Source organism: Carcharhinus amblyrhynchos, chromosome 10 (assembly GCF_965287045.1).
Source record: "Carcharhinus amblyrhynchos chromosome 10, sCarAmb.v2.hapA, whole genome shotgun sequence".
Taxonomy (NCBI): domain Eukaryota; kingdom Metazoa; phylum Chordata; class Chondrichthyes; order Carcharhiniformes; family Carcharhinidae; genus Carcharhinus; species Carcharhinus amblyrhynchos.
Window position 1 is genome coordinate 94,557,764 of NC_137333.1, and position 25,325 is coordinate 94,583,088.

General features: G+C 40.5%; 1 protein-coding gene across 4 annotated transcripts in view; it reads left to right on the plus strand.

Moving 5' to 3' along the window:
• The window catches only part of jade3 (jade family PHD finger 3), a 62,753-nt gene that overhangs the window by 20,742 nt on the left and 16,686 nt on the right, over positions 1–25,325 (plus strand). For all 4 annotated transcript variants that reach the window (XM_080197630.1, XM_080197629.1, XM_080197633.1 and 1 more), the window contains 6 exons: positions 16,361–16,438; positions 16,544–16,603; positions 18,167–18,249; positions 20,141–20,298; positions 22,154–22,344; positions 23,679–23,890. In XM_080197630.1, the coding sequence (XP_080053756.1) occupies positions 16,555–16,603; positions 18,167–18,249; positions 20,141–20,298; positions 22,154–22,344; positions 23,679–23,890 (693 nt within the window). In that variant the 5' untranslated portion in view covers positions 16,361–16,438; positions 16,544–16,554. The remainder of the gene's footprint in view (positions 1–16,360; positions 16,439–16,543; positions 16,604–18,166; positions 18,250–20,140; positions 20,299–22,153; positions 22,345–23,678; positions 23,891–25,325) is intronic.

Here is a 25,325-nt window from a genome sequence, read left to right on the forward strand (position 1 = left end):
CTGCTGCAGATTTTTGATGTTTGTGTATCAAACATTGGTGGATAATGTGGAAGTAGCTTTCTTTGTGTCCTTGGCTCTCTGGAAATTCTTGATTTGCATGGGTTGGAGTAACATGAAAAGCTCCCACGAGTGTTTGCACTATTTTTGCACTTCAGTTGTTGGTTTTGTGACTTGCCCTCCTAATCTGAATTGGAATTGGTTTTGCTATTCTTGGTCCATCCTTTCGGCTGCCTTCAACTTTGCATGCTGTTTACCTGTTATGAAACTGGAGGTAGTCTTTCTGTGGATGTGAAATTGTCCAAGTATCTGCAGCTAAAAATTATTTGCAAATGACCAATTTAAAATAGCAAGTTAATGTTTGGTTTCTTTCCATTGCAAGAAAAACTAGTATCTTGACTGCTGTACAATTAATCTGTATCTTGTCTAAGTTAGTTGAGGGGTTTAAAGAAAAAACCTCCATTCCTTTCATGTCATATTAAGGCACAGTGTGCATTTTGTTAACCTTTGGTTATCTTTGGTAACTCAAGTTGTTCTCATTGTTGAGCATAGTTGTTGAATATTTCTTTTAGTCATTGGTCATATGGGCTAACTTGGTACTATCCATACGAACAAACGAAATAGGAGCAAAAGGAGGCCATTTGGCCCCTCAGGCCTGCCCTGCTGTTTCATAAGATTGTGACTGATCTATTTGTTTCCAAGTTCTCCATTCTCCATTCTCCATCAACCCCTGAAAACGTTTGATTCCCTTGTCTAACAAGAATCTATATGCCTCAACCTTAAAAATAATCAAGAACCGCACATCAACCACTTTCTGAGGCTGAAAGTTCCAAAGTCACCGAACACTCACTAGGAGAATAAAATTCTCTTCATCTCGGTCCTAAAATTGTCACCCCTAATTTTAAAACAGTGCTTTCTAGTTCTGGGCTCATTCACAAGCGGAAACATTCTTTCCAAGTCCATCTCGTCATGACAAGTCACCCCTGATTCATCTAAACTCCAGTGGAAACAAGCCTAGTCTGTCTGACCTTTTTCTTATAAGGCAACTCACTTATTCCAGGTGTCGATTCAATAAACCTCTGCTGAACTGCCTCCAATGCATTTGCATCCTTCCTTAAATAAGGAAACCAAAACTGTGCACCCTGTTTGAGAATCCAATTTGATGCCTATGCATGCCCACATAGCAGGAAACTTAAGCCAGTTGGCTGATCCCAGTTGCTGCCCTGTATCAGGTCAAATTAACTTGGCATTGACTGAACTGAAAGCCTTGCTAGTATGAGTCAGCTATACAATTACTTTACTAACTAGTTCCAGAGGAAATCAAATCTGCTTTTAAACATTTGCTTCAAGCAAAATGAAAAGAAGTGCATTTAATATGGACCATGTTATGAACTGTATAAATCCAACCTCGAAAATGCCCATGTTTATTATTAGAATGATTGCTCATTGAGCCTCTACTGGCATTTGCAGGTCTAGGTCTGTAGAAGTTGAGTGAAGACATTTGTACTTGGTTAAAATGTTCTAACAAATTAATATCAGCTTGTGATGACTCTACATTTCTGACCAGCGGCCACAATATTGGCTGGCACTTCCAGATTCATATTGCAGCATGAGCTGAGTTGTTAATCCAAGGATCTTCCTGCCCCTTGTGGATGTAATAATTTAATGCCACAATTTTAGAGAAGAGTAAGTTTGCCTTCCCTGATCTCCTCCCTCAATCAACATCAGGAAAAAAAAATTTTGGTCATTATCTCATTGCTGTTTGAGAGAGTTTTCTGTGTGTAAATTTTATAATGGCGCCTACGCTTCAAAAGTGCTTCAAAACTGTTAAATACTTTGGGGTGTTCTGAGGTTCTTAACTGGTTTCAACTCATCAGCGCACAATGCAAACCTACCTTCTGATCTCTTAGAAATTTCTTTGTTTGCTTTTGTTTCAAGCCTACCCAATTCAGCATAATTTGAATGTTTTGGTGTTTTCTCATGGGACCAGAGCCACTTATTTGCAGTTTATTTAGTGATGAGTAGCCTTAGCACTGTCACATGGTACTAGTCAGAAGTCTCACAACACCAGGTTAAAGTCCAACAGGTTTATTTGGTAGTAAACGCCACTAGCTTTCGGAGCAATGCTCCTTTGTCAGGTGAGTGGGGAGTTCTGATCACAAACAGGGCAATATAAAGGCACACACAGTTTTCAGAATACTGATTAGAATGTGAATCTCAAAGGTGCAGACAATGTGAGTGGTGTTAGCATTAAGTATAGGTTAAAGAGATGTGTATTGTCTCCAGACGGGACAGTAAGTGAGATGTTTTAAGCCCAGGCAAATCACAGGGGTTAACCTGGGCTTGCAACATCTTGCAACATGACTCTAGACAGGACAGTAAGTGAGATGTTGCAAGCCCAAGTTAACCCCCATGACTTGCCTGGGCTTGCAACGTCTCACTTACTGTCCTGTCTGGAGACAAATACACATCTCTTTTAACCTATGCTTAATGCTATCTCCCCTCATAATTTGCACCTTTAAGACTTGATTAGGTGTAAAGACTCGCATTCTAATCAGTATTCTGTAATCTGTATGTGTCTTTGTATGCCCTGTTTGTGATCAGAACTCCCCACACACCTGACGAAGGAGCAGTGCTCCGAAAGCTAGTGGCGTTTACTACTAAGTAAACCTGTTGGACTTTAACCTGGTGTTGTGAGACTTCTTACTGTGTTTACCCCAGTCCAACGCCGGCAGCTCTACATCATGACATGGCTTGAGCACAGATTGTACCATCCTTAATAGACTTTTTCATTGAGAGGTAGACAGTTTCAATCCAGAAGCTTGTTTCCTGTTTGGTGCATTCCTAGGCACTGGTGCCTCATAGCACCAGTCGTTAGCACTGCTGCCTCACAGCACCAGGGATCCGGATTTGATTCCCAGCTTGGGTGACTGTGTGGAGTTTGCGCATTCTCCCTGAGTCTGCGTGGGTTTTGTCCCACAGTCTGGAAGATGTGCTGGTTAGGTCTATTGACCCAAACAGATGCTGGAGCAACTAGGGGAATTTCACAGTAACTTCATTGCAGTGTTAATGGAAGTCTTACTTATGACAAACAAAAAAAACTTTAACTTTGGTATCAGGACTTGCTAAAATCTAAATAGGTTTTCTGTTGTCAACACAGCCCTTCATTTCTTTGAAGATCCTGATAAATTCATTGTCCGTGACTTTTTTATAATCAGGTCGATCTTTTATCAAAATGAATCATCAGTCATATTTTCAGTTTCATCTGTTGTGGAGCAAGTCGTTAAGCATTTATGGATACGAGGCCAAATCATCGATCGTAGTTCAATCATTTAGATGGACCGTAGTGTCCTATTTCATTAATTAACTGAAATTTCATGACATTGTTTTTGAATTAGTTTGTACTTTTTCCCTCCACTGTTGAATGTGGAAGTTCACTGTGTGTTGGCCTCTCTTTTTGAATCTGTGGCTCCTTGTCTTACTCTACATTTATAAGGTAGTCACGATCTATTTGTATTTACCTTTTCCAAGTCTTTAACTATCTTTTACATACATGTATACATCATCTGTTGAGCAAGTTTGTTGTAAACTAAGAAACCCACTTTTTCCAATCTGTACTTTTTAATTTAGGCACCAAAATCTGCAAACAGTCTTGTGGCTCTTACCTGCATTTCATTCTGTGCCACAATCAATTTTTTGCTTCAACACAGAACTCAACACACTATTCAAATATGGTGTCATCAGAGCACTGTATACTTTTGACCACAACTTGCATGATATATACTCTACTGTTTGATATATGATCTAGAACAAAGAACAGTACAGCACAGGAACAGGCCCTTTGACCCTCCAAGCCTGCGCAGCTCATGAGTCCAACTAGACCATTTGTTTGTGTCCCTCTTTTCCCAGTCTGTTCATGTGGCTACCTAGATAAGTCTTAAACGATCCCAGCATGTCCGCCTCAACCACCTTGCTTGGCAGTGCATTCCAGGCCCTCACCACCTTCTGTGTAAAATACGTCCCTGACGTGTTGAACCTTGCCCCCCTCACCTTGAACTTGTGACCCCTTGTGTTCGTCACCTCCGACCTGGGAAAAAGCTTCCCACTGTTCACCCTATCTATGCCCTTCGTAATTTTATGCACCTCTATTAGGTTGCCCCTCATCCTCCTCCTTTCCAGGGAGAGCAACCCCAGTTTACCAATCTCTCCTCATAGCTAAGACCCTCCATACCAGGCAACATCCTGGTAAACCTTTTCTGTACCCTCTCCAAAGCCTCCACGTCCTTCTGGTAGTGTGGCGACCAGAACTGGACGCAGTATTCCAAATGTGGCCTAACCAACGTTCTATATAGCTGCAACAACATATGCCAACTTTTATACTCTATGCCCTGTCCAGTAAAGGCAAGCATGCCATATGCCTTCTTTACCACCCTGTCCACCTGTGCTGCCACCTTTTAAGGATCTGTGGACTTGCACACCCAGGTCCCTCTGTGGTCTATACTCCTGGTGGTTCTGCCATTTATTGTATAGCTCCCCCCTACATTAGATCTACCAAAATGCATCACTTCACATTTTATCTGGATTAAATTCCATCTGCCATTTCTCTGGCAATGTTCATCACTGTCTGCAAGTCCAGCAATCTTTGTGTCGTCCGCAAACTTACTGATCACACCAGCTACGTCTTCCAAATCATTTATATATATATTACAAACAGCAGACGTCCCAGTACAGAACCCTGCGGAACACCACTAGTCACAGACCTCCTACTGGAAAAAGACCCCTCCACTGCTACCCTCTGTCTTCTATGGCCAAGCCAGTTCTCTACCCATCTAGCTAGCTCACCTTTTATCCCATAAGATTTAACTATTTGAACCAGCCTGCCATGAGGGGCCTTGTCAAACGCTTCACTAAAATCCATATAGACGGCATCCATGGCCCTTCGCTTGTCAATCGTTTTTGTCACCTCCTCAAAAAACTCAACCAAATTTGAGGCATAACCGCCCTCATACAAAACCATGCTGTCTATCGCTAAGGAGATGTAATATTAATTTTGGCTTTGTTTACTGCTTTGCATTGATTGGATGTCTTGAGGATCAAATCTACTAAGATTTATGGTTTCAATTGCTTAGCTATTTAAGCAGCATTCATGGAGCATGTATGTTGCACATTTTTCTTCCAAAGTGCCATAATTCTCGCCAACCAGCTTTAAGTTTAATCTGCCATTGTTGTGATCATTTGCATATTCCTTGCAGCACTGTAATTTGTGACAAATCCTTCGATTCCACACCCTAATTTAGAGTCTACATATGTGACTAATTGTAAGAGTTTCTGAATTCAAGTTATTGATATACATTAGTAATAATGTGTATCAATAACTTCCAACAGTGACCCTTTGGCGTGTCTCACAGAAGAACTTCAACATAACATGATTAACAATTACTTTGAGTACACCATTAAATGTGATTTTTATATTATTGCTTTCATACTAACTTTTTGCCATTCTAGGGCTGGCAACTTTAGAAATGCCAATCTAGTAAAGCTGATAGAAATCCTAAAATTATTGGAGTCTTGTTGAAAAAGAGACATGCTGTCAAAGATGGTCATCTTCCCCTCATTCAAACAGTTCATAAACTGGGTAGCACAGTAGCACATTAGTTAACTCTGCTGCTTCACAGCACCAGGGACCTGGGTTCGATTTGCGGCTTGGATCACTGAGTGGAGTTTGCACGTTCTCCTCATGTCTGCGTGGATTTCCTCCTCCTGCTCCGGTTTCCTCCCACAGTCTGAAAGATGTGCTGGTTAGGTGCATTGACTTGAACAGGCACCAGATTGTGGTGACTAGGGAAATGTCACAGTAACTTTATTACAATGTTAATGTAAGCCTTACTTGTGACTAATAGATAAACGATCAAAACATAGGGTGGACTAGGAGATTACAGGGATTGGGAACGTCCGAAATGTGGAGTTTTTTCAAGGAGCAGCTACTGCGAGTCTGTGATAGGTATGTCCCTGTCAGGCAAGGTGGAATTGGTAAGGCTAGGGAACCGTGGTGCACCAAAAAAGTTGATTCGTTGGTTAAAAAGAAAAAGGAGGCTTATGTTCGGATGAGACGTGAGCACTCGGATAGTGCACTAGAGAGCTTTAGATTGGCTAGGAGGGAGTTGAAGAGCGAGCTAAGAAGGGCTAAAAGAGGACATGAGAAGACTTTGGCTGATAGGGTTAAGGAGAATCCTAAGGCGTTCTATAGGTATGTCAAGAACAGAAGGTTGGTTAGGGCAAGGTTAGGGCCAGTTATAGACGGCAGAGGGAAGTTATGTGTGGAACCGGAGGAGATTGGTGAAGCATTGAACCAATATTTCTCTTCGGTGTTCACGCAGGGGGACACGGATATAACTGAGGAGGACACTGGGTTGCAGGGGAGTAGAATTGACAGTGTTACAGTTGATAAGGAGGATGTGCTGGATATTCTGGAGGGTCTGAAAATAGATAAGTCCCCTGGTCCGGATGGGATTTACCCCAGGATTCTCTGGGAGGCAAGAGAAGTGATTGCAGAGCCTCTGGCTCTGATCTTCAGGTCGTCGTTGGCCTCTGGTATAGTACCAGATGATTGGAGGTTAGCGAATGTTGTCCCATTGTTTAAGAAGGGGAACAGAGACTTCCCCGGGAATTATAGACCGGTGAGTCTCACTTCTGTTGTGGGCAAGGTTTTGGAAAAAATTATTAGGGATAGGATTTATAGTTATTTGGAGAGTAATGAGTTGATTAGAGATAGTCAGCATGGTTTTGTGGCGGGTAGGTCGTGCCTTACTAACCTTATTGAGTTTTTTGAGAAAGTGACCAAAGAGGTGGATGGGGGTAAGGCAGTGGACGTGGTGTATATGGATTTTAGTAAGGCGTTTGATAAGGTTCACCATGGTAGGCTTCTGCACAAAATGCAGATGTATGGGATTGGGGGTGATCTAGGGAACTGGATTAGGAATTGGCTAGCGGATAGGAGACAGAGGGTAGTGGTTGACGGTAAATATTCATCATGGAGTTCGGTTACAAGTGGTGTGCCTCAGGGATCTGTGTTGGGGCCACTGCTGTTTGTGATTTTTATTAATGATCTGGATGAGGGTATAGTTGGGTGGATCAGTAAATTTGCTGATGACACCAAAGTCGGAGGTGTGGGAGATAGTGAGGAAGGGTGTCATAGTTTGCAGGAAGACTTAGACAGGTTGCAGAGCTGGGCCGAGAGGTGGCGGATGGAGTTTAATGCAGAGAAATGTGAGGTAATTCACTTTGGTAGGAATAACAGATGTGTTGAATATAGGGCTAACGGGAAGACTTTGAATAGCGTGGAGGAGCAGAGGGATCTAGGTGTATGTGTACATAGATCCCTGAAAGTTGGGAATCAAGTAGATAAGGTTGTTAAGAAGGCATACAGTGTCTTGGCGTTTATTGGTAGGGGGATTGAATTTAGGAGTCGTAGCGTTATGTTGCAACTGTACACAACTCTGGTGCGGCCGCACTTGGAGTATTGTGTGCAGTTCTGGTCCCCACATTACAGGAAGGATGTGGAGGCTTTGGAGAGGGTGCAGAGGAGGTTTACCAGGATGTTGCCTGGTATGGAGGGGAAATCCTATGAGGAGAGGCTGAGGGATCTGGGGTTGTTTTTGCTGGAAAGAAGGCGGCTAAGAGGGGATCTTATTGAAACATATAAGATGATTAGAGGTTTAGATAGGGTGGATAGTGATAGCCTTTTTCCTCTAATGGAAAAATCTAGCACGAGGGGGCATGGCTTTAAACTAAGGGGGGGTAGTTATAGGACAGATGTCAGGGGTAGGTTCTTTACCTAGAGGGTGGTGAGGGATTGGAATGCCCTGCCTGCTGCAGTTGTAAATGCGCCTAGTTTGGGGGCGTTTAAGAGGTCTGTGGACAGGTTTATGGACGAAAAGGGATTGGTTTAGGTTAGTTGGTCGTTGTTGTTGTATTTTTTTAACTGGTCGGCGCAACATCGTGGGCCGAAGGGCCTGTTCTGCGCTGTTATGTTCTATGTTCTAAAAATAATACCCAATGGTAAATGAAACAACAGTTTGCACTACTTGAGAAGAGAGTGCTACTTGGCTGGCAAGTGGTGTCTGATTGGTAGGGGTGTTGCCATGAGCTGAACTATATTTTTGATGTCTTGAATTTAGCCTTTGTTGTAACTGTCTCAGGTATACAACTGTTGTTTGACAGAACATTTCGATTTAAGTTTTCCCCTTGTGTTCATCAGGACAGTTCATAAGAATAGCTGTAGGAAAGGGGACAATAATTTATAACATATGAGAAGGAACAACGTAGTTAAGCTTCAATTTTAAAGTCACACTTATGAAAATCAAATGAGGATTGTTGCTAAAGAACCAATAGGGCAGTCCTAATCTAGGAGCAGTCACCAGCATATGGACTATGGTGCATGTCCAAAGCTGGCTGTTTTTTGATTTGGAGAGTTAGTGTAAATTGGCAGTATAACTCAGTACTGTAGCATTATACTGTTCTCTAAATTATAAATCTGTGAAATGGTTGGATACAATTTAACACTGCCATTGATTACAGATTTCTGTGGAATCTGTATTCCTGTGTGCAAGTTCTCCACAAATTTCATTTTCTTGCATTCAAAACATTAAATGTTCTTCCTGGAAGTTGAACTTTGCTTTCACTAATTTTTGACTTGTCGTGTATGCAATCTGCTGAAAGCCAAATCAGTGCAGTTAATATTATCAATTTTGTAATTTATGAGCATACTTTAATTATGAAATGGGGACTGCTCAGGAAATAATTTTATCTCTTTCATTGGCTTTGTTGAAGTGGGATCTAATTTAAGATAGCATTACTTTCTTTTAATACATGACCTGCTTCTAAATGAATTTTTAAACTAAAAGAAAACTAAGATTTGTGAAGCTTCAAAGAAGATGAACATTAATTTTTAAAATTGAATCTATGTTGTAGTACAGTTGATTATTGCTGAGCTACAGCAAAGCAATAAGAAAAACAGCAAATCGCACTAAATTAAGTTGGCGGAAGTAGGAGGGGAAAAAAATCGTAATTGCTCTAATGGAATAAGCGTATGGCCATCATGTGAACTCAAAGGTGCATCTGCTCCACAACTCCAGCATCACTGTTCAGCAATGTGAGAGCTGCTCACACACTCAGTTTCAGTGTAGTGCATGGTGAATAAATACAGAGCAAGGGTCTGATTTGACCCCAGAGCAAAGTAGCCCATTGTGCAATTTTACTTAACCACTTCAGCCTTTGCAACCAATGGAGTGCACTGATTAGAATGTTTTATTTAAATAAGCAAGTGTATGATTTGCCTTTTTCTTGCAGTTTAATTTGACTTTTTAAATTATATTCCAAAAGAGCGTTTTCTTAAGCTTCTCTGTATGGGATGACCAGTGAGAAGTCTCATAACACAAGGTTAAAGTTCAACAGGTTTATTTGGTAACAAAAACTGCTAGCTTTCGGGGCTTTTCCCCTTTGTTTACCTCAGTCCAACGCTGGTATCTCCACATCACGGGATGACCAGTGCAGATCTTGACATATTCGCAGATGCTATAGAGTCAGAGGTTTACAGCATGGAAACAGGCCCTTCAGTCCAACTTGTCCATGCCACCATTTTTTTATGCCCCTAAGCTAACCCCAATTGCCCACATTTGGCCCATATCCCTCTTTACCCATCTTATCCATATAACTATCCAAATGCTTTTTAAAAGACAAAATTGTACCCACCTCTACTACTACCTCTGGCAGTTTGTTTCAGACACTCACCACCCTCTGTGTGATAAATTGCCCCTCTGGATGCTTTTATATCTCTCCCCTCTCCCCTCTCACCTTAAACCTATGCCCTGACTTTCCCCTACCTTTGGGAAAAGATATTAACTATCTACATTATCTATGCCTCTCTATAAGATCACCTCTCAACCTCCTACCTCCAGAGAAAAAAGTTCCAGTCTATCCAGCCTCTTCTTATAACGCAAACCATCAAGTCCAGGTAGCATCCTAGTAAATCTTTTCTGCCCTCTTTCTAGTTTAATAATATCCTTTCTATAATAGGGTGACCAGAACTGCACACAGTATTTCAAGTGTGGCCTTACCAACGTCTTGTACAATATCAACAAGACATCCTAACTCTTGTATTCGATGTTCTGACCAATGAACCCAAGCATGTTGAATGTCGTCTTCACCACTCTGTCCGCCTGTGACTCCACTTTCAAGGAGCTATGATCAGGTACCCCTAGATCTCTTTGTTCTGTAACTTACCCCCAACACCCTACCATTAACTGAGTAAGTTCTGCCCTGGTTCAATCTACCAAAATGCATCACCTCACATTTATCTAAATTAAACTCCATCTGCCATTCATCAGCCCACTGGCCCAATTGATCAAGATCCCGTTGCAATCAGAGATAACCCTCTTCACTATCTTGACTTTAAAATTGCAGTTTCTTATCTAGAGGAAAAAAAATGTTGAAAGCATTTTTTGGTTAGTACATACTAGCTGAAACAATGGTGCTAAGTTAACAAATAAAAATATTTAGTTATGTTATCGTACAGATTGTGTTGGCTTTTTCAAAGAACTATCTAATTAGTCTCATGCTTTTTCATTTATTCAAAGATGTATTCAGTTCCTTTTTGAAGGTTATTATTGAAGTTCCTCTTCAAGCTGTGAATTGCAGATCCGAGCATGTCGCTGTGTAAAGCTATTTTCCTCCATCTTCCTCCTTTATTCTTTTACCATGTTTCTTGCGTCATCAGCCTCAGATGGATAGAAGCCTTGTGGCCTGGCAGACTTTTAACTGAGACCTCTTACAGTCCCATCTACTTAGTACTCTAAATCAAATTTATATCATCAAAAATATGGTACTCCCATGGTCCATTTTATTAAAATCAACAACCTTGATATTTAGTTTGTTACATTTGATCATTGACATTGACTGCTATCTGGCAGTGTGATCTCTGTCATTGCAATCATGTATAAATCAGTTGCGCGAACCTTGACATATTTTCTCTTTCCATCTTCTCTACCCTGTGAAATGAATTTTAGAAGTGTCCATCTCATATAGTGAAGCATGTTTATACGGATTTGCTGCTAAACTGGTAATTTTGTTCAGAGGCTAGTGCGAGGAACTAAGGCTAGTTAAGACATATTGTTGAAACAGTGAAAGTCTGGAAGATCTGGTTTAGATGCGTTTTATTTGAGCGCCAGGTGACAAAATCAATTATGTTCCAGTCTCCAGTAATGATTAAACCTGGACATCTTCAATCCTTTGAAAATAAAGGAACGTTGGAATTCCCAGATGAGATAAGACCATGGTGCATTTATTTGTGTTCTACCATACTGGTATTCCCATGATACCTTGATGGTGGAGATGTGTACTAATCATCGTATTTTAGCCTATAATAGAGCCACAGATGTGGAAAAAATCCGAGTGGTGGAACACTTTGAGGACCAGATACAGTGTGCCAAAATATTATTTCCTGAAAGAAATCTATCTGATCCAGAATCCAACCTCTTTGTCCATTTGCATTGTTCCGTATCCTCTGTATACTGTGGCTTCCAAAATTGTGTTGTGTTTTAAGTGCGGCCACATCTTATGATTTGCCGAGTGAAATTACTTTGGTATTTTGGCTCAATATTCAACTTTTAACGTATCCCAACGTTGATTTGCTTCACTTAGTGCCTCTGACTGTTGTTTCAGTAGCTTCAATTTGACAGCCAGAATCCCTGGTCCCTTTCAATTTCCATGAACATTTTTTCCATTTAAATAATAGTCCCTTCCCACTTTGCATTTTTGTGTGTTGAAATTCCATCTGTTTGCTCGATTTCCATGTAAGTTCAAATCCTTTTGTATGCCTAGCCTGTTCAGCTTTGGGATTTTCCACCTTCATTTGCTTTGTACAGTCTGCAACATTATGCTTTATGACATCTTGCCCCATATCATGTATTCAAGATGGAGCCGGTGTGAGGCGACCTCTTGCAAGCTGTGCCTAGCATACATTCTAATTCTATCTTTTACTCTCGTTCTGTACTTCTAAAACTTCATTCTAACTCTTTTATATTCTGCACTCTCTCCTTCTCTATGAATGGTATGCTTTGTATAGCAAGAAACAATACTTTTCACTGTGTGCTTATACATGTGACAATAAATCAAATCAAAAAAAACATTCATGAATTTATTAAACAAAGGAGGTCTTAAAACAAACTCTGTGACCCCACTGGTAATATTCTGGTTGTTCATCCATCATCATCGATGAGCACCTTGACACCATTAGTCATTTTGAGGCTGGTTGCGGTGTGTCCGAAGATGACTGATCAGGCCAATTCGGGCACGGAATGTCCTGGCACATACTGGACAGCGTGTAGACGCTGTAGTTGTTGCCCTGGTGGCTCTGGACTTGGGCAGCTCGCGCTTAAATTGTGCTTCAGCAATACACCTTGTTTCGTGAGCTTGACAGCCTTTGTGGATGAGGCAGCGCCAGGTAGCGCGGTTTTGTGCCAACGTTTCCCAGTTGGTCGTGTCAATGTCAAGCGACTTCAGGGATGCCTTGAGTGTGTCTTTGAAACATTTCTTCTGCCCTCCGTGTGAGCGTCTTCCAGCACAGAATTCCCCAAAATGGAGCTGCTTGGCTATGCGCTTGTCTGACGTACGGATGACATGACCTGCCCACCAGGTCTGCACGCTCATCAGCATTGTGTGGACTGATGGAAGACTTGCTGTAGAGAGAACTTCCACACACTGCTGCAAGGTAATATTCTACAAGGTGGATACATGCCAATCCCTTTCACCCAGTTAATTACATTGTGTCCACTGTGTGGTATTAATTGAATCCCACTTTTATTTTCAGTACCAGCCTTTGGAGAGTATCTTTATCAAAGGCTTGATGAAATCCAAGTACATCACATGCACTGCTTTTCTCTTTGTCGTGCCTTCAAAGAAAACCAGGAAGTTAAGCTGACAAGATCTTTTCCTTCATGAACCCATATATAGATTGAAATAAGAGATAACCAATGCTCCGGGCTCATCTCTTTAGATAGAATTTATAAATTTCCGTAGCTTCCTTATGCTCGCTTGTGACTGTCATAGGTAGTGTACCAGCACTACTACGGCTGCTTCTGATTGTGTAATTTAAGACAGTACAGATAAACCTGATTTATTTGCACAGTCTTAAATTACACAACCATCAATTTTACTATGTTGATTTTTAGAAAATGGATCCACAACTGTATGCAAAATCTTTGGTATATAATTTCCTGAACAATTTTTACAATTTACTGTTACCTTTTTAAAAAAAATGTCTGGCTTCTTACAAACTTCCTAACCCCACTAGTGTTTAATGCTCTCTGATAGTTCGCCGAACTATGAGTAAACCCATAAATAACTCTGTGGCAGTGAACATAGTTTTTGAGCTTTGTTTACTTCTATTTTCTTTAGTGTACCTCTGTGACCTTTATTAAATTACAGATGTACATTATCCCTTCGCTTTTATAATTTCAGTGCTGGTTGGACATCCCTTCATCTGCAACCTCCTTTTGTTGGGTCTCTTAATGTGTCCTGAAAATTGTGTACAGGCAGCTGTGAAACCATTTGAAAACATGCCAGCGACATCTTAGAAGCAGCTTGGGCTTTCTCATCATCATTATTATTATAAGGAAGTTTATTGCCATTTCCCTCATGAACTGTACTAGACTGTTTTAGTTCAGTGACAAATATTCTTGTTTTAAAATTGATTTTTTTTTTCCTTGTATAGCCTATAGAGCCTGAAAAAATAATCTTTCCCTACACTTCTACCAATTATGAAATAGAATATCGGAGCTCTGGAGCACTTAAAAATTCATGGGACATGGGGCATCGCTAGCTAGGCCAGTATTTTTATTGCTCTTGAGCAGATAATGGTGAGGTTCCTTCTTGAAGCACTGCACTGTGGATACACACACACTGATGTTTCAGAGGAAGTTACAAGGTTTTGACCTAGCGACACGGAGTGGTGATATAGGTGCACTTCAGGATAGTTTAAAATTTATTATTGTCACAACTATGCGTTCACTAACACTGTTACTGTGAAAATCTCCTAGTTGCCACACTCCAGTGCCTATTTGGGTACACCAAGAGAGAATTTAGCCTGGGAAATGCATCTAATCACGCCTTTTGGATGCAGGAGAAAACCCATACAGACACAGTGGAGAACGTGCAAACTCCACGCACACAGTAACCCAAGACGGGAGTCAAACCTTGGTGCCTGGTGCAGTGAAGCAGCAGTGTGTGCTGCTGTGCTGCCCTTTGGTGTGATGGTGTGCGCCGTGATGGGGAGCTTGCAGGTGGTGGTGTTCCCATGCATCTGATTCTCTTGCCCTAGGCGGCAGAGGTCGTGGGTTTGGAAGATGCTGTCAAAGGAGCCCCAGTGAGTTGCTGCAGTGCATCTTATTTGTAGATGGTACACACTGCTGCAACTATTGTTGGTGGTGGACGGCTGCCAATCAAGCAGGTTGCTTTGTCCTGGATGGGGTCATACTACTTGAGCGTTGTTGGAGCTGCACCAATCAGCAAGTGGCGAATATTCCATCACGGTCCTGACCTTTGACTTGTAGATGGTGGAAAGACTTTGGGAGGTGAGTTACTAACCACGGAATTTGCAATCTCTGAACTGTTGTTATAGATACTGTATGTGACTGCTCCAGTTCAGTTTCTGGTTAATGGTAGCCCCTAGAATTTTGATCATGGGGGATTCAGTGATGGTAATGTCGTTAAGTGTAATGAGATGATGATTAGATTCTCTGTTGTTAGAGATGGTCATTGCCTGGCATTTGCATGGTGTGAATGTTACTTGCTACTAGTAAGCCTAAACCTGACTGTTGTCCAGGCCTTTAACCCTTTTAATATTTTGTCTAAATTGAGTTTTATTAGGATTTCTGTAGCAAAACTTTAAAGACTTCCATATTTTCAATTGATTTTGCAGGGAAACACTTGACTTAGTTTTAGGAATTGGCAGTATTCACTGACTGAGATTCGTATCCAAGGGAGGCAGGTACTGTGCAAATTTGGCCTTTTGGTAAACTTATGTAATCTGAATGTTAAGTGGAAACCCTATCGTGTTGAGGACTATGCAAAGATTTCTGGCTTGAATATGTGGACCTGATGTTTATTCTAAGCTGCCTTTGTTTTAAGTCATTTCAAGGTTAGCATCACAGCTGAGCCTTAATTCTGTCCTCACTCAAGATCCCCATTTGTGAATTTTCTAATGAGTAGCCAAACAATGATCAGGAACACTGGTTGCTCGCTTTTACCACTTGTGTTTTCCAACGAAGGTGTTTTAAGATAAAATTTTACACCCAACTATTTCTCCAGCTGAGCACTAAGTATGTACAGAATTGAATTTGAACCAGAGGTATCCTGGTTAGTCCTGCAGTTTAGTTTTCTCTTATTAGTTAATCACTCAGATAATGGTAAGGCATTGGGGAGAGTTACAAAACAGAGATCTGGGGGTACATGTTCATAGCTCCTTGAAAGTGGAGTCACAGGTGGACAGAGTGGTGAAGAAGACATTCAGCTTGCTTGGTTTTATTGGTCAGAATATTGAATACAGGAGTTGGGACATCTTGTTGAAGTTGTACAAGACATTGGTAAGGCCACACTTGGAATACTGTGTGCAATTCTGGTCACCCTATTATAGAAAGCATATTATTAAACTAGAAAGAGTGCAGAGGAGATTTACTAGGATGCTACGGAGACTTGATGGATTGAATTATGAGGAGAGGCTGAATAGACTGGGACTTTTTTCTCTGGAGCGTAGGAGACTGAGGGATGACTTGATAGGGGTCTATAAAATAATGAGGGGCATAGACAATGTAGATAATCATTATCTTTTCCCAAGGATAGGGGAGTCTAAAACTAGACAGCGTAGGTTTGAGGTGAGAGGGGAGAGATACAAGAGTGTCCAGAGGGGCAATTTTTTTCATGTGGAGGGTGGTAAGTGACTGGAACAAACTGCCAGAGGTGGGTACAATTTTATCTTTTAAAAAGCATTTAGATAGTTACATGGGTACGATGGGTATAGAGGGATATGGGCCAAGTGTGGACAATTGGGAGTAGCTTAGAGGTTTTAAAAAAAAAATAAGGGTGGCGTAGACAAGTTGGGCCAAAGGGTCTGTTTCCACGCTGTAAACCTCTATGATTCTGTTAGGCTATCAGATGCACTACGGCATTGTTTCATTATTGAATGATGCAACGTGTAGTGGTAGTGACAATTTTCAATTGGTCATCAATCCTTGAAGTACATGCGTAAATTTTGAAACTTTCAAATATTTAAAGTGTTTACTGAATTAATTTTTTTTCTCTCCCTTTGCAGAGCTGACTTGTGTGGATGATGGATTCAGCACCTGATATACAATATTGAATTAGTATGTGCATATACTTAGAATTTATGGTAAGTGAGATGTGCATATTTGAATATCCACTGGTGTGGAATTAAATCAGTGCTGTATTTGATGTACTAGAATTGGAAAACTGAACCTCTTCCTTTCCTTTAAAGGGCATGACAGGATGAAACGCAACAGACATTTGAGCAGCAGTGACAGCTCAGACAATGAGAGTAAGTGAAATGATGGAATTGTACCCCTCCTATCCAAGTGTATCCTTATAGTCATCTGTTTTGTTTTGCCTAAGACCGCTAGCTGTTATTTCTACATTTACCATGTCAGAGAACGGCATGATGCCATTTGGGATATTCATTTTGATTCCCCATTTCAAAGTAAATCCCCATTTCAAAGCCTGAGTTTTGACACTTACTGGCTTCCATGCAAGTGACAGAAGCAATCAAGGTAATTATATGAAAGTGGAAATGTTACTTTGGGAGATCTTACTTCTCTGAAATTGCAGCAATACTGCTCAGACAATGGCTTGTAACTTCCTGGTACCCCAGCATCAGATTTGGGGGCTGATCCAAAGATGTGCTGGGAAATCCCTTTCCAGTGTTCCCAGGTAACGGTTTACATGACAGTAGTCAAGTGCGAACTCTCCCTGCACAATTGTGCTGTGCTGGTAACCATTTGACATAACGAATTTCAACTGCTAACTTCGGATGCATCTGCCCGTGATGCACTTTTAGTTACTCTGAAAGAATTAAAAGAAATAAAACCACTTCTAACTTCAGTGTAACTATTCTAACACTCTCATGGGCCATCCCATTCTCCTTGACCTAATGTCCAACATGTCCCATTCATTTACCTTCGACACTTACCTTCTTCCTGGCCTGTTATTTTCAATGGGACATTTAAACTCCCCTCCTTAAAGGCTGCTAGGGGCGTGACTCCTTTGCTTTGCTTCTTGCTGGAGTCATGAACGTACTGAGCTGTGTGAATGTTACCCAGCTTGAGTCAGGGAGGTTAGGCGAGACAGGCATTTTAGAATTTTAATGTAGGTAAATCAGTACAGAGTGGCAGTCTACTGCTGATTGCCACTTGGAAGAAGTCTGGCCCTTGTGCTTCAGAAAGTTCCTTTGAACTGCCAGTTATTTAAATGAGATGCACATTGATAAAAAAATGTTCTTGGAGAGAAAGATATTCCAAAGAAAGGAGGCTTTTGCGATATTGTAGTCAGTCTTCCAAATTAAACTTCTGTGATTAAGCTGTCAACGGGAATCTGTACAATATGTGCTGGGGGACGCGTAAAACCCATCACCGTCACCAAAGTTGCCTCCAGATGAATTACCTCAGACTATTGAAATGCAAATTCTGCAACGTGTATGAATGCCAGTAATATTTAGGATTAACACTCAATCCGTGGTCCAAAGGATTTTTTTCTACATTTGCCCTTGAGGTGCAACTGAGACTTGTAAGACAGCTTTTATTTCCCATCTTTAGTTGTTCTGGTGAAAATAAGTCAATCACACAGATTGGACTGGAGTCAGAATTATCCCAGACTGGGTAAGAGTAGCAGACTTCCTTCACTGAAAAGCACATATAGTGAATGAGGAACTGATTATCCAAATTTGTATTTATAGTTTCCCAATTTACCTGTTAGTTTTAATCCTGTTTTGAGTATCTTGTTCTTGCAACATATTTCAATTAGATCTCTGATTGTGTGATGTCTCGTGTCTTAATCTTGGCTTTATGTTATGTTCTCAACGTTGATTATTGTAAAACTTCCTACGTAGGTCCTTCAACGTCGCTGTCCTCCCATTCAAAGTACAGGAGTGACCGGCATGCCTCTGCACGTGGGAAGAAGAAACTTGCTGAGGTTGGTACATAATGTGAAACAAGTTATTATAAATGTTTAATTTGTAAGGCTTAAAAAGAACTTGATTTTCACTGTGTGACAAGTAGACCATGAATTTTTGGAAAAAAAACGTGTATGCATATATGATTAAACTTTGAGCCCTGGCAATCTTTCTCAAGTAGGGAAAAATTGCAAGAAAAGTCCAAGATTTCCCTGTATCCGTGGGAGGTTAGCTTTTGACACGCAAGCTTCTGTAAACTTAGAATTATAGTGAATTTATCATCTGACACCTTCTAGAGCTTGCAGAAATTTTTTGGTTTCCTAACCAGTATGGTGGCACAGTGTTTAGCACTACTGCCTCAGTGTCAGGGTACCTGATTCAATTTTGGCCTCGTCCCTGTCTGTGTGGAGTTCGCACACTCTCCTGTATCTGCGTGGGTTTTGGTGCTCTGATTTTCTCCCACAGTCCAAAGATGTTCAGGTTAGGTGAATCGTCGATGCTAAATTGCCCTTAGTATCGGGGGAAAGGCAGAGTAAATATGGGGAGGTTATAGGGATAAGGCTAGATAGGATTGTTGTTGGTGCAAGCTTGATGAGCTGATTGGCCTGCATCTGCACTATATTGATTCTATTCTAACCACAAAGCCAGAGAAATAAAGATCTATAACTTTTCTTGTAAAGAAAATTCTAATTTGGGTAAATTTTCTTCCGAGATCTTTGCACACAACCAATGTATAAACAATCGATTCCTATCTGAAACGGGGCAAAGAGCAGGTTCACAAGAATGGTACCATGACTTATTGGATTGAATTGAGATCCTGTTTCATAAACTGAGCTTGAATTGCCTTGCGATTAGGAGATATTATAATGATCTGATTCAAGGTGTTTTGAATTTTGAAAAGATCTGATTGACTAGGTACAGAAAATAAACTGTCTCCTCTGGTGGGGGATATCAAAAGCAAGGGGCATGATTAGAATCAAACAATTCAGCAGCAAAATCAGGAAGCACTTTCAATGTACAGCATGGTAGAATTTTGGAATGTTTTTCCTCCTCCTCACCCTCATACTTCCCAAAAAGACAGGGGTTACTCTGGCAATTTTAGGCCTCAAGATTGAGAGGGGTTTTGTTAGCTAAGGGCAGATGGAGTTAAAGAACATATGGGTGGAAAAATAAAAATTCAGTTGTAGATCAGCAGTGATCTAATTAAATTGCATAGCAGGCCCAAGGGGATGAGTGACCTTCTCCCTTATCCAACCGCATCCCTGCTTTACAGGGAGAGTGAACTGATTTTCACCTAGACCTTAATATGAGCAAATATAAGCTTGATAGAATTGAATTCTGATAGTTGAGACTTCCTTGAAGTTCATCAGACTGGCTTTCTCGTGCAAGACAAAAGCAGAGTACTGCGGACGCAGAAGCGCTGGAAAATCTGAGCTTTCTTGTATTTTTCTAACAGGAAAATTAAAAGTTAGGACAAATCAAAAGATCAGTGAATGAGATAACCCTTCAGATTTCTTAATCTGAATCTGTTGTTGGCGTTGTCAATTTTAGAAAACATATCATTGAGCATTAAAAATATTTGGGGAAAGGGTTTCAGTTTATTGTCATTTTAAGAAAAAAGTAAAGAATAAAGAAAAGGCATGGGGACTCTTGTACTCTACTCTTGTATTCTCCCTGGCTGAAACGGTGAATGATCTGTCCCAAAAAGCCTTTGCTTATTCTGCTGAGCATTTAATCACTAGATGGTGCACAAGAACTGCTTAGGATGAAACTCTCATGTTGATGAGCCATGTGAGGAACTATGAAATTGGGCCAGATTCTTACCATGGTGCAGCACAGTGCGTTATCTCCTCTGCACATTTTGGCAACCTCTTTAAATGTTCATTTAAATATTTAGTTTTGCATTTGTAGGTATTCAGAAAGGATCTCATCAGTGCCATGAAGATTCCAGACTCCCACCATGTGAACCAGGATGAATACTATCTGTTAGCTGATCAATGGAAGCAGGAGTGGGAGAAAGGAGTTCAGGTTCCAGCTAGTCCAGAAACCATTCCAGATCCATCTGTTAGGTAACTGTTGTTTCCATTAATTGTTACAGGTGCCTGACACCTAATGGGTCAAAATTGCAAATACAGTTTTGTGCTAAAGATTTGAGTGGACATTGTATATGAATTCCTGTTACATTCTTGATAATGTTAATTCTCTTTGCCCAGAAATTGTTTTGGACATAGCAAAACAACAGCACGTCAGTAAGTAAACCTGGTCAGGAAATGCATGTGGCACAGGAATATCTGAAGTGGAAAAATGAGGTGCATGTTATAAAAGTTAATCACAACACTCTGAAGTTTGGGACTTAAGCAGTAATGGGTAGAGAAATTACTTTGGAGTGTGAGAAAATACTGAGTGATGTGTCCCAGTGATGATGATTGGATTATTTGTACCTCTTATAAATTGAATCGAATCCAAAGCAACATGATAAATTGGAAGTTGAAATCAAACTAGCATGAGCAGTGAAAATTAATTAATGAGGACTTGCCAAATGACTTGGATGTGCAAACTATTTGAGTGGTCAGAACATTGGCAAGTTCGATGCAGATAAATATGAAGTACTGTACAAAGTTAGGCAAAATGAACAAAGCAGGTACTTGGACAGTGGTGAAGTAGTAGTGGGAGACTGGGGAGTCTTAATGGACTTGACACCTAAGTCCTGAATATCAGCATTTAAAATATCCAGTGGAATAATGAACAATTTTAGTCAAACAGTACGTTGCAAATCAGGAAGTCATGAACAAAGTGTAGTGTGTGCTGGTCAGCCCACACCTTGCATATTGCCTATTTCTGATCATCAAGAAGTGAGGGAGGCATTCAAGCCCGAGAGGCAGTATAAACGTTAACCACAGGGCTGATCCTTGATCTAGTTGGTCACCGTCTGTGAGAAAAGATTGGAAAATATTTGGGCTTTTATTGCCTTGAAAGTCCAAGAGATGATAGAGGTGTAAGATTGTAAATATATAGACAAACCAAATCCATCCAATTGCTTAGATAATTGTACTGGTCTCAGAAAGTTGACCTTCACAAAATGAGCAATACATGAAATAAAATGCAGACTACAATAGTGGAGACAAAGTCTGGAATCATTTAAAGAAATACTTGTGATTCAGTCCGGCTGGTTGAACTAAGATGGGACAAATGGCCTGTTGCGTCTGTAGTTATTTTGTCAAGTGACTCCAAGTGTGTTCTGACATCTAAAGCTGAAGGTTTGAATGGATTTCTCAACTTTTGACAGCACATCAAAGTAATGTGATGCCTAAAGAGGAAAATTACAAATTAAAATTCTTATGTGCAATCTTGGCGCTCTGCTTCCCCACCCCTACATAAATTCCATAGTTCTGTCTCTGACTGTTCCTCTGTAACCACGAATAATGATCCCTTTCTTAACTAATGTTAAATAATACTGCTTCCCTGAGAGCGAAAAGGGCACGGATTCAAAAACTCGAAATTTATTTTCATGTAAAGTAATATTTAGAAACTAACCAAATGTAAAATTTTAGTTTGTATGATTAATTTATACCTAGTTTGTGATTGTTCATGGATTGGAATAGTAACTTCCTACTGAATGAAATTAAATCTGTAAACATTTTGCCTGGGTAAATCCATTCAGATTGGTACTTTTGCCGCACAGACCTTGAAGGTTCCAGATTCATACTATGGCCTCTGCTTAATTAGGAGATTACGTCTAAATTCTAATAAGGTGCTAGAGCACTGAATTTGAGAAGAGAAATTAGGCCCAAGTTTTGATCTAAAGAACTTAAGAAGGCTTTTGCACTCTTGTCTAGTGAAATGTTTTGTTGTAAAGTTAAATATGTGGGAATACTGGAGCTAGATTGATTCTAATTTGGTGTTTTTTTTGTTTGGCCGTTTTAGGGTTATTGTGGAGAAGGTGAAGGAGACTTTGTTCACGAAACCACGGAAGTATATCCGCTGTTCTACCACTGAACCCTCGGACCCTGGCTATGTTAACATCCTAGAACTGGCAGACACTGTGTGCCGTTACGACTTGGATGATGTGGATATTTACTGGTTACATGCAGCAAATGAAGAACTAAGAGAAATGGGTGCGCCTGAATTAGTTTATCCAGTACCACGCTACGTATATTTGCCACATTGGATGCAGTCATCTTTCCTTGTTAAATATTAATTTGAATACTTCCTGGCAAATAGTATTTGAAAATTCAGACCACTCATTTGTTCCGAATTATGAGGTTGTGGGTATGGTAGTTTCAATACGGGATGGTAAATATTAAATTTTTATTCAATTTAATATTTTCATATGCCTACCATCACTCATATTGGAGGACATAAATTATTAAGTGGTGCTTTTTTGGTGCTAATCTTTTACATAAAATGTTTTATTTTGTGATTTGGGCTTGGTTTTCTTAGAAAAATTAGATCAATAGATGAGGAAAAGAACAATGACTTTTTTTTCCCTCTCCACGAGTTGCAACTTTCCAGTTGGGTCAGGGAACCAATAAGGAGTTGGGGCTGCAATTTCGCCCCAAAAATGATCAGTGTAATTTGGTTCATTTGCCTGTGTAGAAAGACCTTAGTGACTTGTGGGACACTGCAAAATGGAGCGTCAGGTAGCAACCATTTTATGAAATGTAGGAGCATTGATTGCACCAAACTCATTTGTGTAATTACTCAGCTTTTCCATCTCCATAACATCACCTGACTTCACTCCTCTCATTCATGCCTTCATTACATCTAGATTTGACTATTTCCACACACCCCAGGCTGGTCTCCGACATTCCGCCCTTTGTAAACTTGAGGTTACCCAATGCATTGCTGTCCAGGCATTAACTTTTTCCTAGTCCCATTCCAATTTTCCTATAACCCTTGTGCTCACTGACCTAAGTTGACTCCCTGTCAACCCATGCTTTGATTTTAAAATTCTCATCCTTGTTTTAAAATCCCTCGGTGGCTACGTCTCACCCTAGCTCTGTACCTTCTTCCAGCCCCACAATCTTCCGTGAGCATCTGCACTCCTCCAATTCTGTCTTCCTTGTACTCTGATTTTAATTGCACAAGCTATTTTCTATACCCATAAGCTCTGAAAGACCCTCCTTTCACCATGTCACTTTACTGTTGCCCTCTAGATGCTTCTTAAAACCAAGCAGACTTGATATCTCCTTATGTGATTTGGTGTCGTATTTTGTTTGATAATGGTCCTGTGATGCACCTTGGAATGTTTTATCACAGGAACGGCATTATATTACAGTTGTCCTATCTTCACATGCAATATGGAATTGGAGGGCTTTGGAGCATATTAAATTCTTAAGAAGAACAGTGTCTTCAAAGTGGTTTCCTGTTGCTTGATGATGGGTAATCATGAAGATTCATTTGAATAATAAGTAAAAGCAATTTTTTAATTAAAATTCTCTTCATTCAGGGTGTGGCTTAATTCATGAATGCACAATGGAGAAAACTATTGAAGCACTGGAACGTCACTGCTATGAAAACATGAACCATGCCATAGAAACTGAAGAAGGGCTGGGAATTGAGTACGATGAAGATGTTATCTGTGATGTCTGCCGCTCCCCTGATAGCGAAGAGGGCAATGAGATGGTCTTTTGTGATAGATGTAATATCTGTGTCCATCAAGTAAGTTGAAATGTTACCCATTCAAAAATAGAATAAATGATTGAAAAATTGTAAGATAGGCTGAGATCTTCCGGTCTCCAGATAGTCATACCCCTGAATTACCTGGAAAGTTTCAACTTCGGGAGGGCAAACCTCTTGCATCTGGAACCCTCTGAAACTGAGCTAAAATCAAAGATTTTGGATGGTTTTAACTCACCAGAAGTTACCCAGGAAAAGTTAGGATTTAAAACCAGTTCTCATTCCTGAGCTACGAAACGACCTGAACTCACCCCCTCCACCTGATTTCCCCCTGGATTTCCTGCCCTGGACTACACCCCTAACCTTCTCTGAGCACCCATCGACAATTCTGCTCACTCTACCCACCTACCCTCCCAATCCCACCCTAACCCCTTGCTCAGATGAGCTGCTGTCATACCTCTACCCACTTGCCTGTCCCCTCACCTTCTCTCCACAGCTTCTCATAATGGTTGGGATATTCTAAATTTGTTGGTATATGGCAGTTAGTGCTGTCAAAAAGGAGTTGTGCTCCCCTGACTTTTCTGCATTACAAAGCAAGATTCTCTGCTCCATGTTTGTAAAGGGGCTAGTTTGGAAGTCCAGGCAAGTAATGTGGAGCTGTGGTGCAAGCTAAGTAAATAGGGGCAGAGTGGCAATCCATTGGCAAAATTGAGGCATAGTTATAAACATCACTGGGTTGGGTCTTGCAGTACTACAGTGAAACCCTTAGCTTTGCACCTGTACAAACGTACAGGTGTTTGCTTTCTGTTTGGTCTCTGTTAACTAAGCGATATTGATCACATGGTCAGCAGATGTTAATGAGGTATTTCAAAATGAACAAAGAAAATACCAAAATGGCCAGTGTGGAGCAGGGAAACTCTGACCATTTAAGTTAAGCAAAACACAATTGTTTAAAAGTTTGAATTCAAACCCAAGATCCTGGGAGATTTATAGATATGTAAATATTTTCTTTAAAATTAATTCTCAGATGTGGGCAGTCCAATACAACTAAATGGTTTTCCTCAAAAGTGCACTTCAAGGAACAATTTGAGAAGCAATAACCTTGATATGGGACTGGAAGCAGACTAATATAGAGCAGTTAAGGGTGGGAGATTTCCTTCCCTGATATGAACCAGCCAGGTTTGTAATGGCAGATGTATCCCTTCTGGTGACTTGGCTCGGGATTTTTGTTTACAGAATTCAAATTCTCAGTCTGCTTGGGTTTCTGGAATTGTTACAGGTCTTAGGATTACCAGTTTAGTAGCATAACCGCACTTTGCGTACCCTTCTTTCTGAGAATAGGAAAATAAGGAATCACCATTTCTTAAAATAAGGAATCACCTGCTTCACCATTCAATCAGACCATGGCTGACCTGTTCATGTTTTGAATCCTGCACTTCTAGTTACCCTCCCTGGTAACCTTTGATTCCCTCACCTA